Raw genomic sequence first — 12946 nt, forward strand, 5'->3', positions numbered from 1 at the left:
AAAGTGTTGAAGAGCAAAGATGTCACTTTGGAGACCAACGTGCGCCTTACCCAAACCATGGTATTTTCAGTTGCCTCATATGTATATGAAAACTGGATAGTGAATAAGGAAGACTGAAGAAGAGTTGATGCTTTTGAATTGTGGTATTAGCAAAGAATACTGAAAATTCATTGGACTGCCAGAAGGATGAACAAATCTGTCCTGGAAGAAGTACAGCTGGAATGCTTCTTGGAAGTGAGAATGACCAGACTTCATCTCACCTACTTTGGTCATGTTGTTGAAGGGGCCATTCCCTGGAGAAGGATATTATGCTTGGTAAAGTGGAGGGTCCTTGAAAAAGTGGAAGACTCTCAATGAGATTGGCACAGTGGCTGCAACAATGGACCCAAGCATAGCAAGGATTGTGGCAGTGTTTCCTTAGTACTTAGTGTTCTTGTACTTAGGGTCTCTGTGAGTTGGAAACGACTCCACAGCACCTAACAACGAATTATAATAGAGTAAAACTAGTTTTGTTAGATTTGTTTGCAAAAAATGTTTAGAGAAAAACAGCTATTATATAGCAAGATGAGTGACTTGACTATATTAGCAGCTTTCAGAAAGCTGTATTAAGAGCATGTCCTAGCTGTGCTCTTACTAGCTGTGTAACCTTGAGCAGGATGCTTAACCTTTCTGTATTGATCTCCTCATTTGTAAAATAAGGATAGGAACATACCTACTACATAGGATCATGAGGTTTAAATGGGTTAATACATGTAAAGCACTTAGAAAAGTGCTAACATGTAGCAGACTCTCAAATATCAGCTTTTGATTCTGATTATAATCATTTTCAGAGACAATAATTAGAAATCAGTTTATAAGTATGTTTACTTTACATAACATTAGGAGTTGTAGTGTAGTGAGCATTTGGCTGCTGACAAGACAGTCCATGGTTCAAAACTACCAGCTGCTCCCACAGGAGGAATAGGAGACAATCTACTTCCATAAAGATTTACACCCTTGGAAACCCAATGGAGGTTGCTGAGTTGGAATCAACTCAATGGCAGTGGGTTTATATAACACGGACTTTGGAGTAGGACTGGTTTGAGCTTGAATGTTGATTCCATCACATTTTGGGGCAAGTGCTTTCATCTTTCTGTGCCTTCATTTTCATCAGCAAAATGAGGATAAAAAAGACCTTATTCCCAGGGTTATTGTAGGAGTTATATTAGTGTTTACAAGAATCTTGGGGGCTCAGGACTGTAGTCTTGGGAGACATCATGCTCATTGGGCACATACAGTTCATAAAAATTTTGTTCTACAACCTGATTTGGTGAGTAGTGACTGGAGTTTTGAAAGCTTTAGAGTGGCCATCTAAGATACAGCTATTGGTCTCCATTCATCTGAAGCAAAGAAGATTGAAGAGCAAAGTCATCTGGAAACAATTAGTCCAAAGATAAGAAGGACCACGAGGACCTCAGCCCCGATGACCCGAGACCAAGAACTAGATGATTCCTAGTTACCAATGCCAACCATTCGGAAAGGGATCAAATCTGGAGTTCCTGGATAGAGTGGGAGGAAAAATGTTCAACAAAATTCAAAAACACAAAAATGACCAGCATTGCTAGTCAGAAACTGGTGGAACCTCCGAGAATATGGCCCTGGTTTACCCTTCGGATCTAGGAATGGACTCACTTATGTGGATTGGCTCTGAGCCTGACGGTAGAAAGATGTACATACAGAACACCTACCCCGGGTTGATGCACCCACCTGTTCTAGAGAGATGCACCCCTTGGATCAGTCAGCTGTGAGACATACCAGAGGGGTAGCACTCATACAGGGAAAGCTGGACAGACAGGAGTGCATGGATGAGAAGGGCACAAGAGGGGTGGTCATGGAGGAGAGAGGAGGAGAGTTTTTTACGGTTGGGGTTGGTAATTGGGGCGATGAAATCAGATGTGCATTAACTGTTGAGTGTAAAACAAGTTTGCTATGTAAATTTGCACCCAAAGCACAATAAAAATTGAAAGAAAAAAAAAAAAAGAATCTTAGCAAGAGTACTTAGCTTAAAAATAAAACCAAACCAAACACCAAACTGACTGCCATCGAGTCGATTTTGACTCATAGCAACCCCCAGTGGGTTTCCAAGGTGGTAAATCTTTATGGAAGTAGATTGCCCAAATAGTGGAGATGGTGGGGGTTGTATAAGTGTGTGTGAGACAGTAGTGTCTGACAGCGTATGAGGCAGTAGTGACAACAGGTTAAGAACAAGGGACTCTGGACATAGGAATGGTGACTTTTGTAGTGGAGCTATGCATGAGGTTATTGGAACTGAGTAAGACAATGCATGTAAAACAGCTGAGTGTATCTCATAGTAACTGAACTCATAGTTAACTGCTGAAAAAAATGTAAACTGTCTTGTAGTGATAGTAGTAGTATTGGAGTGATAGTAATTGAGTCTTTATATGTAGTCCTTTGATACTTGGTTTTCTATAAATATGTTAAAGATTTCAAAGCTTTCTCTCTTTTATTGAATAATTAAATTTTGTCTTTACTTTTTTTGTTTCTTTTTGCATTTTCGATCAAGGTTGTTAAAATGAGTCTGCGGAAACAAACCCCCAGTGACTTCTTAAAGCAAATCATAGGACGACCAGTTGTGGTAAAATTAAATTCAGGAGTGGATTATCGAGGTAATATTTCCATGCTTCATCCTTACTGTTTTATCTAAATAAGGAAATGTGACTCCATAATTGATTTTTATTAACCTCTGAAACATACCTGATAGACCAAAAAAGCATTGTTCATGAACAGTTTATGTTCCCATCTCTTTCTAGCTCAGAGATGGTCCCTTTTAGAGATAACTCTGGCAGCATAGACTGTGGTGTGATTTATGTGACTCATGCCTCTGCTTTGATACATCTGTGTTTAAGTTCCTTGGTAATAGCCAGGGATACTAGTCATCTCAGGCATTAATAACTGGAGACTGAAGAAAGCTTGGCACAGCAACATTTATTTTTGCAGAAGTATTTAAGAATGGCATGCAGCTATTTAGACAGTATCATTTAGAACGTGAACTTCCTACTCATACAACATGTGGGGTGTCTAAAGATGCTTCTTTGTTCTTACAGAGAATGTTCTTTTTAAGAGCCTGTGGCACTTCTGAAATTAACTTTTGTGGTTGGAATGGTATCACATTCCATTATAAGGTTACCAAATTCCTAATCTGACAAAAATTATGTTAAATTACCTGAGCTGTTTCACAGGTATAGATAAGCAATGTTATTAGCAGGGTTTGTAGCCTCTTCTTAGTCTCTTTTCTGAGTAATTAATATTAATGATCTCTTGAACTTTTCCCTCTTCTCACACATATGCAAACATAATTTTTTTGAGAGCTTACTATGTACCCAGTGTGTGCTAATCACTTCACATGCATTTTTATTTAATCTAGAAATCCTTTTAAATCTCTGTTGTATTATTTCCATCTGACGAGGAGGAGCTAGGACTCAAAATTGAAGCTTGGTTGCAAAGCCTTGTTGGAAACCACTCTGTTGTTTTTGTATTGTTTTAGTTTCTTGGCTTTAACATATCTTCGGATCAATTTGATCTTAATAGTACAACTGATACATTTATATTGAATTCTGAGATAGTGTACAGGATTTATGTACTGCATCTCATTCATGAACTTTTGATGAGTCCAGAAGACATAATAATAGTATAGAGATTTGGGAATATTTACCTGTTGATTAGTGGGGACATTGTGTTCAATATCTCCTCAGTATCCACCTTACTGTGAAGAGATGAACCAAGTTGATCTTTTTTCTCTAAAATTCTATTTAAAAAGCTGATACTTTTTTTTTTTTTTTTTTAAGAAATCTCAAAGCAAATAATGGAGAAAAACATGTAGCAGAAAGCCAAATCTCTCAAAATTCTATCTAGAGATAATAAGCCTTAACTACTTTGTATACAGATAGAGATAAGCGTAATTTTTACATAAATGGGATCATTCTTTACATACTATTGTGCAGCATGTTTCTTTTTTTTTTTCCTTCACACTTATTGTTGCTGTTGTTATGTTCCGTTGAGTCGGACCCGTCTCATAGTGACTCCTCCTTGGGTTTCCAAGGCCGTATCACTATGGGAGTAGATTGCCCAACCTTCCTTCCGTGTAGTGGCTGGTTGGTTTGAACCACCAGCCTTCTGGTTAGCAGTCAAGTGGCTTAAAATGATGCAATATAGAGCTTTTAATAACTGTGTAGAAAGGGGTCCATTGTGTGGATGAATCAGTTTTATTTTTGTTCTTGTTTTTAACTTGTTGTTGTTGTTGTTATTGTTGTTATGTGCCGTCGAGTCAGCCCTGACTCATAGCGACCCCTCCTTGGGTTTCCAAGGCAGTATCACTACGGAAGTAGGATTGCCCAACCTTCCTTCCGAGGAGTGGCTGGTGGGTTTGAACCGCCAGCCTTCTGGTTAGCAGTCAAGTGCCTTAGCCACTATGCTACCAGAGCTCTAGTTTCCTATTAATGGACATATAGATAGATACCAATTTTTCTTCTCTTTTTTTTCCCAATCCTTTGGCATATATTTTGGGCACTTGTCCAAATAATCTCTTTAAAATAAATTCCCTGAGCTAGGGTTTCTTATGTTAGAAAGTATGCCAAATAGCCCTCCCCCAGAGGTCGAAGATTCATCCTTTGCCATGTTCTCACTAATCCTTGTATTAGCTCCCCTCCGCTCCATACTGCTGCTGCTTTTTTATTTTATTTTATTTTTTATTGTGACTTGTGTGCAAATTTACAAAGCAGATTCGTTTTACTCTCAACAGTTCACGGCCCCCTGAACTTCTTCAATCTAATTGGCAACAAGTAATCTCTCGTTTTATTTCTATTTCTTGTGAGGTGGACAAACCATTAGTATGAGTAGTAACCATAGTTTCTCTCCTTTTATGAATTATCTGTTCATGGCTTCTGTACTATTAAAGCAAAGTATTTTACACTATTAGAAAACATTACTATAAAAAATGCTTTTATTTTGTGGTTAAATTTTCAAACAAACAAAAACATCTCTATCGTACTTTCTGTTTAAATGTGAGGAAAATGATTTATATATTTATGGATGTTTATCCCATGGAGAAGGGAGGGAGTTCAATTCTAACCTCTTGGGCAGGTGGTGGTTTTTTTTTTTCTTTTCTTTTTCTTTTTCTTTCTTTGTTTTAACCTTTTCTGTGAGATATTTTGATTAGAAGAGGAACATTTAATATTGAAATGCATTTGATTAATTTGCAAAGAAATTTGCATATCACATCTCAAGTTACTTGCTTATTTCTGCTTGTGGTTTTGATGTAAAATAACACAGCAGGAAACAAGCTAAAGTTGTATTTAAGCTTTCTTTTAATAGGAAATAATTGTTATTAAGTGTTCATAACGCTGATTCTTTGAAAGTTTACAGCTTCTAACAGAATTCTGTTAGTTTAATGTCATGTGTTCTTACTACACACATTCACAATTTTGAAAAGGAACTTTTTTGTTTACAGGATAATGGGGGCAGAGGCAGAGAGTGAGAAGCATATTAACGAAGTTAAGACTTTAAACGAAACTATTGACTTGGTTAATTGAATGGAATCCATACTATATGTTTTACTTGCTTCCCCCGCCACCCCCAGAAAAATAACACTTTAGAGACTCAGAGTTGAAGGCATATAAATTTTTTTATCTATCTGTTGAAAAAAAAAAGGTCAAAATTTATACTGTCTTAGCACAATTAAAAAGGTTCACTTGAAAAATTTCCTTGAAAGCTCCCTAGAATGTTTTTAGCCATTTTTCTGTATTAGTTTTGATTTGAAAACATTATAACTGTAACAGAACAGAATGAGATGTGTTATAATGCAATATGTTGCCCTATATTCTCAAGCTGCTCTTCACCATGAGTCACAGCTTTGAGATGTTCTTTCAGGAGCACCTGCTGTCTCCTCTGCTATTATTTTAACAGATTGTGGAGACTTCCTCTTAACCCTGGAGTACATTCATCTGCTGCAGTAGATGTTGTGAAAGAATGAAATAAATCTGCCAGACCCATATTTCATTTAGTAGCTAAAGTTAAAAAAAAAAAGTGCCACGGGGACAGAGGAGTCTCAGATAATGGTCATTTGTTCCTGTATAATTGCCCACTCCTGTTTCTAGCTTTCAAAGAATGGTATTTTCGTTGGGATATTTGTATTAATGTTACTTTTGTGAAGGCTTTAAAAGTTGCTGCTCTTATTATACATATGCTGAGGAAAGCGACAATTTGTTTTTCCTGGTAGTGGTGGATGCATGACTGCTTTCCCAGTGTACGCTTCTCAGCCTTCATTCAGATTGGCGTAGAGGAAAGAAATGTTCCTGTGCTTCATTCAGTCTATTGAGTTTCATTTACACAGTGAATTTTTATATTAAGTATGTAAGAGCTAATATGTAAAGAGGTTGTCAGTTCTAAGGAATACCCTGTAACTTTCAACTCTTATTTGCTGTGTTTGTCTTCTTTTTGACTAACTGTGTCTCTTCAGGGGTCCTGGCTTGCCTGGATGGCTACATGAATATAGCCCTGGAGCAGACAGAAGAATATGTAAATGGACAACTGAAGAATAAGTATGGGGATGCATTTATCCGAGGAAACAACGGTAATATCCTTTCACTGTACAGTTGTACAATATCCAAACTAGTGTTTTTTAGTTATAATCAGATCGCCAGAGATTTTTCTAGAAAATTTGAAAGTTTGGTTTCAGTTTTGCTTTGTTTTCCTTGTTTGTTTTTAAATGCTTACATCTCAGATCTTTGATGTGAGCAATTCCTTCTTACATGTTTCATAGAATTTGGAACTAGGAACTCTTTCCTTCTCTCCTTTTGTTGATGGGGAGCTGAAGGACTTTGGTATACTGCCCCAAAGCCCCATTTTCTGAAATAACAGTTTTTTCCCCCATCGCATATCCCCTCCCTCTCACAGTCTGGAAGTTTGAGCTGTAAGAATGGGCACTATTTTTCTGCTACAGTTGGCTTGTATAATTTGGTAATTAGGTTGTCTTTCTCTGTTAAACATGAAATGCTTTTTTTGTGGATTTATACCCTTTAGTTTGGCTTGCAAAAATGGCAAAATAGGAAATAAGATTCTTTTTAAAAGCTAATATGTTGCTATGATTTTATTTATGGAGTCTTTTGTAAAGACACAAATGGTCAATAAAGTCATATTTGAATTGTTGCGGGAGAAAAAAGATGAAATTTATGGGAATTATCTCTTGACCTATGTCTGCTGTTTTGGTCCCATCTCCCAAATGAAGCTCTAAGAATCTGAGTTTAGATTTTGTATTGATGTGTGCTTTTTCATTTTGTTCTCATCTGACATTTCCTCCTTTTACTAAGAAACATGATCTTGTCTCTAGAAAGCTGATGTTGTTGTTGTTGTTATGTGCCGTCGAGTCGGACCTGACTCATAGCGACCCCTCCTTGGGTTTCTGAGGCAGTATCACTACGGAAGTAGATTGCCCCATCTTCCTTCCAAGGAGTGGCTGGTGGGTTTGAACCGCCAGCCTTCTGGTTAGCAGTCAAGTGCCTTAGCCACTATGCTACCAGAGCTCCCAGAAAGCTGATAGCAACAGTCAGTTGCAGGTTCAGTGAGTGGTTATAGGGTATATCCTCTCACTTGTACAGTATAGGGCTTACCCACCTTTCCCAAGGTGTTTTATTGCCCTCTGATGCTTCCTTTCATATAACATTTCCATAATTATCTTTGCTGTTGTTGTTATGTGCCATTGAGTCAGACCCGGCTCTTAGTGACCCCTCCTTGGGTTTCCAAGGCAGTATCACTACAGAAGTAGATTGCCAACTTTCCTTCTGAGATACCTATATTCACTCCCAAATTCCTGACTGACTTAATTAATCTGTGCCGTGTTCTCTGACCAAGACATCTATCTCAATGTTCATTTTCAACAAACTTGTCAGAATCTGAGTAGGGAAGGGACAAGGGACAGGACACCTCTGATGAAAGCTTGACCAGAGTGACTTAGTCATCTCATTTAGTCTTTTTTCTTATATACCTCATGTCCTAACGAGTTCCATTTGGGTGGTTATGAGAGGACTAGCTGAGCAAAATTTGAATGACGCCAAATGTTGGAACCCTGATAGGGAACTCCAATTAAGGACTTTGGTAGCTTTTTAGAAAAATTTCCATAGCTCTTGTGTATCCTTTTGTAATTAAGAAAGGTAAATAGCAACTTTAGAGTTTATACTGGTGAGATGAAAACTATATTTATTCTTAATCTGAAATCTAGCCTGATAGATTTACTTTCCTAAAAGCATAATTATTATGCTTCTAATTATGAAGCCCACCACCCATTTGTCAATTTGTCATATGATGGTTCTTGCATGCTGCTATGATGTTGGAAGCTATGCCAGCAGTATTTCACACACCAGCAGAGTCACCCGTGGTGGACAGGTTTCAGCAGAGCTTCCCGAGTAAGACAGACTGGGAAGAAAGGCCTGGTGATCTACATCTGGGAATTAGCCCATGAAAATGCTACGAATGACAGCATAAAGTTTTCTGACGTAGTGCTGGGATTTGAGTCCTCTAGGTTGCAGATCACTCAGAATACACAGTGGCCTCCATAATTGACTTGAGCATACCAACAATTGTGAAGGTGGCACAGGACCGGTCTTACCCATGACTTGGAACTGACTCTGCAACTGACAACAGTTACAAAGCATTCTAAGATTCCAGGGTCTTTATCCTCCTGGCCACAATTTGAAGAGTCGGTTAGTTGTATAGTTAAGGCTAGAACACAGTCCTGCAGCACATTGAACCCAGGTCTAGATTCATAAAACTAGTCTTAAAAGTAGTGAATCTAGAATTTACTGTCTTGTATGAAAATTCCTTTTAAACTTGCAGAGGGTAAAATTGCTTGCTTTCAAAACTTGCTGCACTGGTACTTCAGAGCATTTTTTTTCAATTTATATATTTTCTTTTCAGTGTTGTACATAAGTACACAGAAGAGAAGGATGTGAAGACACCAAGAGAGAAATCATAATTGGATATATTTTTTATAAAATGTTTTTTTCTATTTTTTGGCTCTTTTGTTACATGCTTTGTCCTGTTTTCACAGTAGTTGGTTTTTCACTGATAATGGGGGTAAGATAAATGTGTAAAATTGTTGAATTTAATTGTAAAGAGTTCCTTCACACTTTAGTTTCATCATTTTGTTTTACCTGTCAGTGTACAGAATGCAAAAAGAATAAAGTGACATAAATCTATTTTTTTCTACAAGATTATTTAACATAAGCATCAAGCTGTGTCATTTGATTTGATTCCCTTTACTTATTTGGCTGACTAAAATGGTGGATGTAATGAACATTTAACTGAAATCTTGTAGTGGTGTCCTCATTTATTTCATCATGTTCATTTGCCATACAAAACACTTGAGTGAAAATGCCCTACAAAGACATCCAGTTTCAGTCTGAGGCTATAAAAAGGGTCCTTGAGGTCAGAAGTTCTGCAGCTGAATTCAGTCACCTAGATTGAAAACAGAATTGGATATCTAACAGTAGCACTTCCACAAAAGGAGTAGAAATCTAAGTTCAACAAGACAGAAAATACCAAATGCTGGTGAGGATGTGGAGAGATTGGTACTCTCATACACTGCTGGTGGGACTGTAAAATGGTACAACCATTGTGGAGAGCAGTATGGCGATTCCTTCAAAAGTTGGAACTAGAAATACCATTTGACCCAGCTATTCCATTACTAGGTGTATATCCTAAAGAAGTGAGAGCCATGACAAGAACAGACATATGCACACCATGTTCATCGCGGCACTATCTACAATAGCCAAAAGATGGAAACAACCTAGGTGTCCATCAACTGAGGAATGGATATCCAAACTATGGTACATACACACAATGGAATACTATGCAACCCTAAAGAATAATGTAGAATCTGCAAAACCGCATAACGTGGATGAACTTGGAGGACATTATGCTGAGTGAAATAAGTCAATCACAAAAGGACAAATATTGTATTGGTCCGTTATTGTAATAGTCAAGGAAACACTTATCTATGGAAGGTCATTTTCTTTGTTGGTCACCAGGGGTGGGAGGGGCAGGGAGGGAATACTGTTAGATAGAGAGAAGTTTTGATTTGGGTGAAGAAAAAAGCAATGTACCAAATGTGAATGATCAATATAGTGGTATTGAGGAAGAGAAAGACATAGAGAGGTACGTGGGAAGTACAGACAACAAAGATGAACCCTTTTACACATATAATACGGCATGGTCAGTGAAGGCAAACATGAGTATATGGGTGGATAGATGGGTAGACAGGCTGAAATATTAGGTATCTATATGAAGTGGAGAGTGCACCCAAGAACATGTATAGGGTCTGCAGACAGTTGTCCAATAACTTTATGTGTATGATCTGAATTCCCAGGTGTATAATGGGGCTGACAAGGGGCAAGGTTGTAGTCACTGCTTGGTCACAGCCAGCTACCCAGAGGGACCAAGTAGTTGAACCTGTGGGCTCAGGACCATAGTCCCAGAGGACATCAAGCTCAATTGGCATAACATGCTACACAAATCATTGTTCCACCTTCTACTGTGGCTAATAGTGACTGAGATCTTAAAAGCTTGCAAGCTGTCATCTAGATGCAACGATGGGTCTCTCCTTGTCCAGGGCCAAGAAGAATGAAGAAAACCAAAAATTCAAGGAAACAATCAGTCCTAGCGACTGGTACACCATCCGATCTGCAGCCTATACGGCTATGAAACCAGAAGAAATAGATGGTGCTCAGCTACTACTGTCAACCACTTGGAAGAGGATCTTTGTAGGAGATCCTGGATAGACGGGGAACAATGTAGAACAAAACTCAAAATCATCTGGGGGAAAAAGAAAAGCGGGGAACAGGTTTGCTGGCCCGATGGAGCCTGGTGGAACCACTGAGACTATGGCCCCTAGCTGCCCTTCAGGTCTGGAATTGAATACACACCTGTAGTTTCCAGCCAAGCAGTAGACAGACATACTAGTTGAGCGTTTACCTGAGGTAGATACACTCCTTGGAGAGGATAAGCAAGAGAGAAAGAAGGGCTACTCTGGCACGGGGAGACAGCCCAGGGGGTCGAAGTGCATGGAGGGATGGTCACAGGGAAGTGGTAGCTATCGGGAGGAAGTGGGAGAGATGTTGCATTGTGCTAAATTGTGGTCAATGTCATGAGACAAAGTGTATGTGATCTGCTGTATGGAAAGTGAATTTGCTCTATAAATTTTCACCCAAATCACAATAAAAATAAAAATAAAAAAGTGGAAATCTGAATTGAGTTGGGGGAGAAATTGTAAATATTAACAATATGGCAACCCAGTGCTGTCAAATCAGTTCTGACTGATAGCAACCCTTTAGGACAAAGTAGAAATGCCCCCATAGGGTTCCCAAGGCCATAAATCTTTACAGAAGGAGATTGCTACATCCTTCTGGTGGGTTTGAACTGCCAGCCTTTGAGTTAGCAGCCAAGTGTTTAACCACTGTGCCACCAGGGCTCCTTAAAAGTACTCCAGTTTGGTGGAAAGCACATTGAAGTCAAATCTGTCAGCAGTCATCTGGCAGTTCCTCCTTTGCAGTTGGACATTTTAAATGTTCTTGGTCTTCAGGAACATTGCCATTGAAGTTACTCTTTCATTTTATGAACATAGTAGAGGAAGAACCATTCCTGTACATCTCTGGCAGTCAAGTAGATTAAAGAAAAGCCTGGAGTTTATAAACTTGTTCAGGTTGCAGTTGCTCGACTGTGATTGGAAAAGAATTTCTCCTAACTCTTGTTTAATGAGGGGCTTTAGGGAAGCCTCTTCCTAAAATCAGAGCAGTGTTTGAGTATGACGTTGTCCAGGAGCAGAGCATCAAGCATTCGTGGTGCTTGGCACAAGGCCTCTCCTCTGGGTATGTGACTCCTGCAAGAGGGGATTTTCACAGTGTATTAATGAGCTTTCCACAACCTGTTCATATTTGGAACAAGTTTTACACTGTCTCTAGGAACAACAAATGTATCTGGGCATAGTGGTTGAATGAATACCAGACAGTTGTGTGAACATAGTGCTGGTCTTCCTCTTCCCTCCCTCCCAAATCTAAACAATTCCTGTCTTAGGATCCCAGGGTGTGAGTTTAAACAAATGCCTGGTTGCAGGATGTCGGATGTTCTGGTAACCTAGTACTATTCTGACAGAAATATACCACAAATGGGATGGCCTTAACAAACAGGAGTTTATTCTCTTACAGTTTGGAGGCTTTAAGTCCAAGTTCAGAGTGCCAGGCTGTAGGGGCTGGGTGAAAGCCCCTCAACCTTGGGTTGCAGCTCTGCCTCCTGCTCCTGGCCCACTGGAGCTAGAGGCGTTTCTTCACTCAGACAGCTATTGGCTGCTGAGGCTGACAACCCGAGGTTGACAAGTAAAAAAGCACACTCCCGATGTTACCAAACCCCATGGCAGGCCATTAATTTATGTCCATTGTAAGTCCCAAGGATGGCAGAGGATGGCACGCTACTGAACAATGACACAGCTACATGCAGGGTCCAAGTGTGCCATAAGCTAGAGACCATTTCCAAAGCTGCTGCTTATATACGGGAAGCAGACCACATACCCACATACTCAGCTGCTTGCAGTAGATTCCACCATGGAGTTGATTACCAGTCTCATCATGGGGAATACTGCATCCAGCTGCCCAGCCACTCAACTAGGCCCAGCCAAGTTGACAGAAAACATAACCACCACAATTCCACCCCTTGTTAACTTTGCACCTGTACAGATCTTCAATGGGTGGTATCTGTACAGGTCTCCTCCACTGGGTGGCTCCAGTCCCCTAGTTCCTGAGTAGCGACCTCTCCCCCTTGGCCTGGCGGGCTCCATTCCTCTCCCTCTTGGGCATGGCAGCCCTGCTCTGTCACTCTTGGGCAGCAGCTATGGCTCTATCTCACT

General features: G+C 39.5%; 1 protein-coding gene across 1 annotated transcript; it reads left to right on the forward strand.

Annotated features, from left to right (window-relative positions):
• The first annotated feature begins 2572 nt into the window (after positions 1 to 2572).
• LSM6 (LSM6 homolog, U6 small nuclear RNA and mRNA degradation associated) lies at positions 2573 to 9002 on the forward strand. The gene is made up of 3 exons (XM_007944112.2): positions 2573 to 2666; positions 6515 to 6628; positions 8968 to 9002. Exons 1-3 carry the CDS (start codon positions 2573 to 2575, stop codon positions 9000 to 9002), a joined length of 243 nt encoding a protein of 80 aa, XP_007942303.1.
• Positions 9003 to 12946: the final 3944 nt, after the last annotated feature.

This window comes from Orycteropus afer, unplaced genomic scaffold (genome assembly GCF_000298275.1).
Source record: "Orycteropus afer afer isolate SDZICR_OR568_19922 unplaced genomic scaffold, OryAfe1.0 scaffold00120, whole genome shotgun sequence".
NCBI lineage: Eukaryota > Metazoa > Chordata > Mammalia > Tubulidentata > Orycteropodidae > Orycteropus > Orycteropus afer.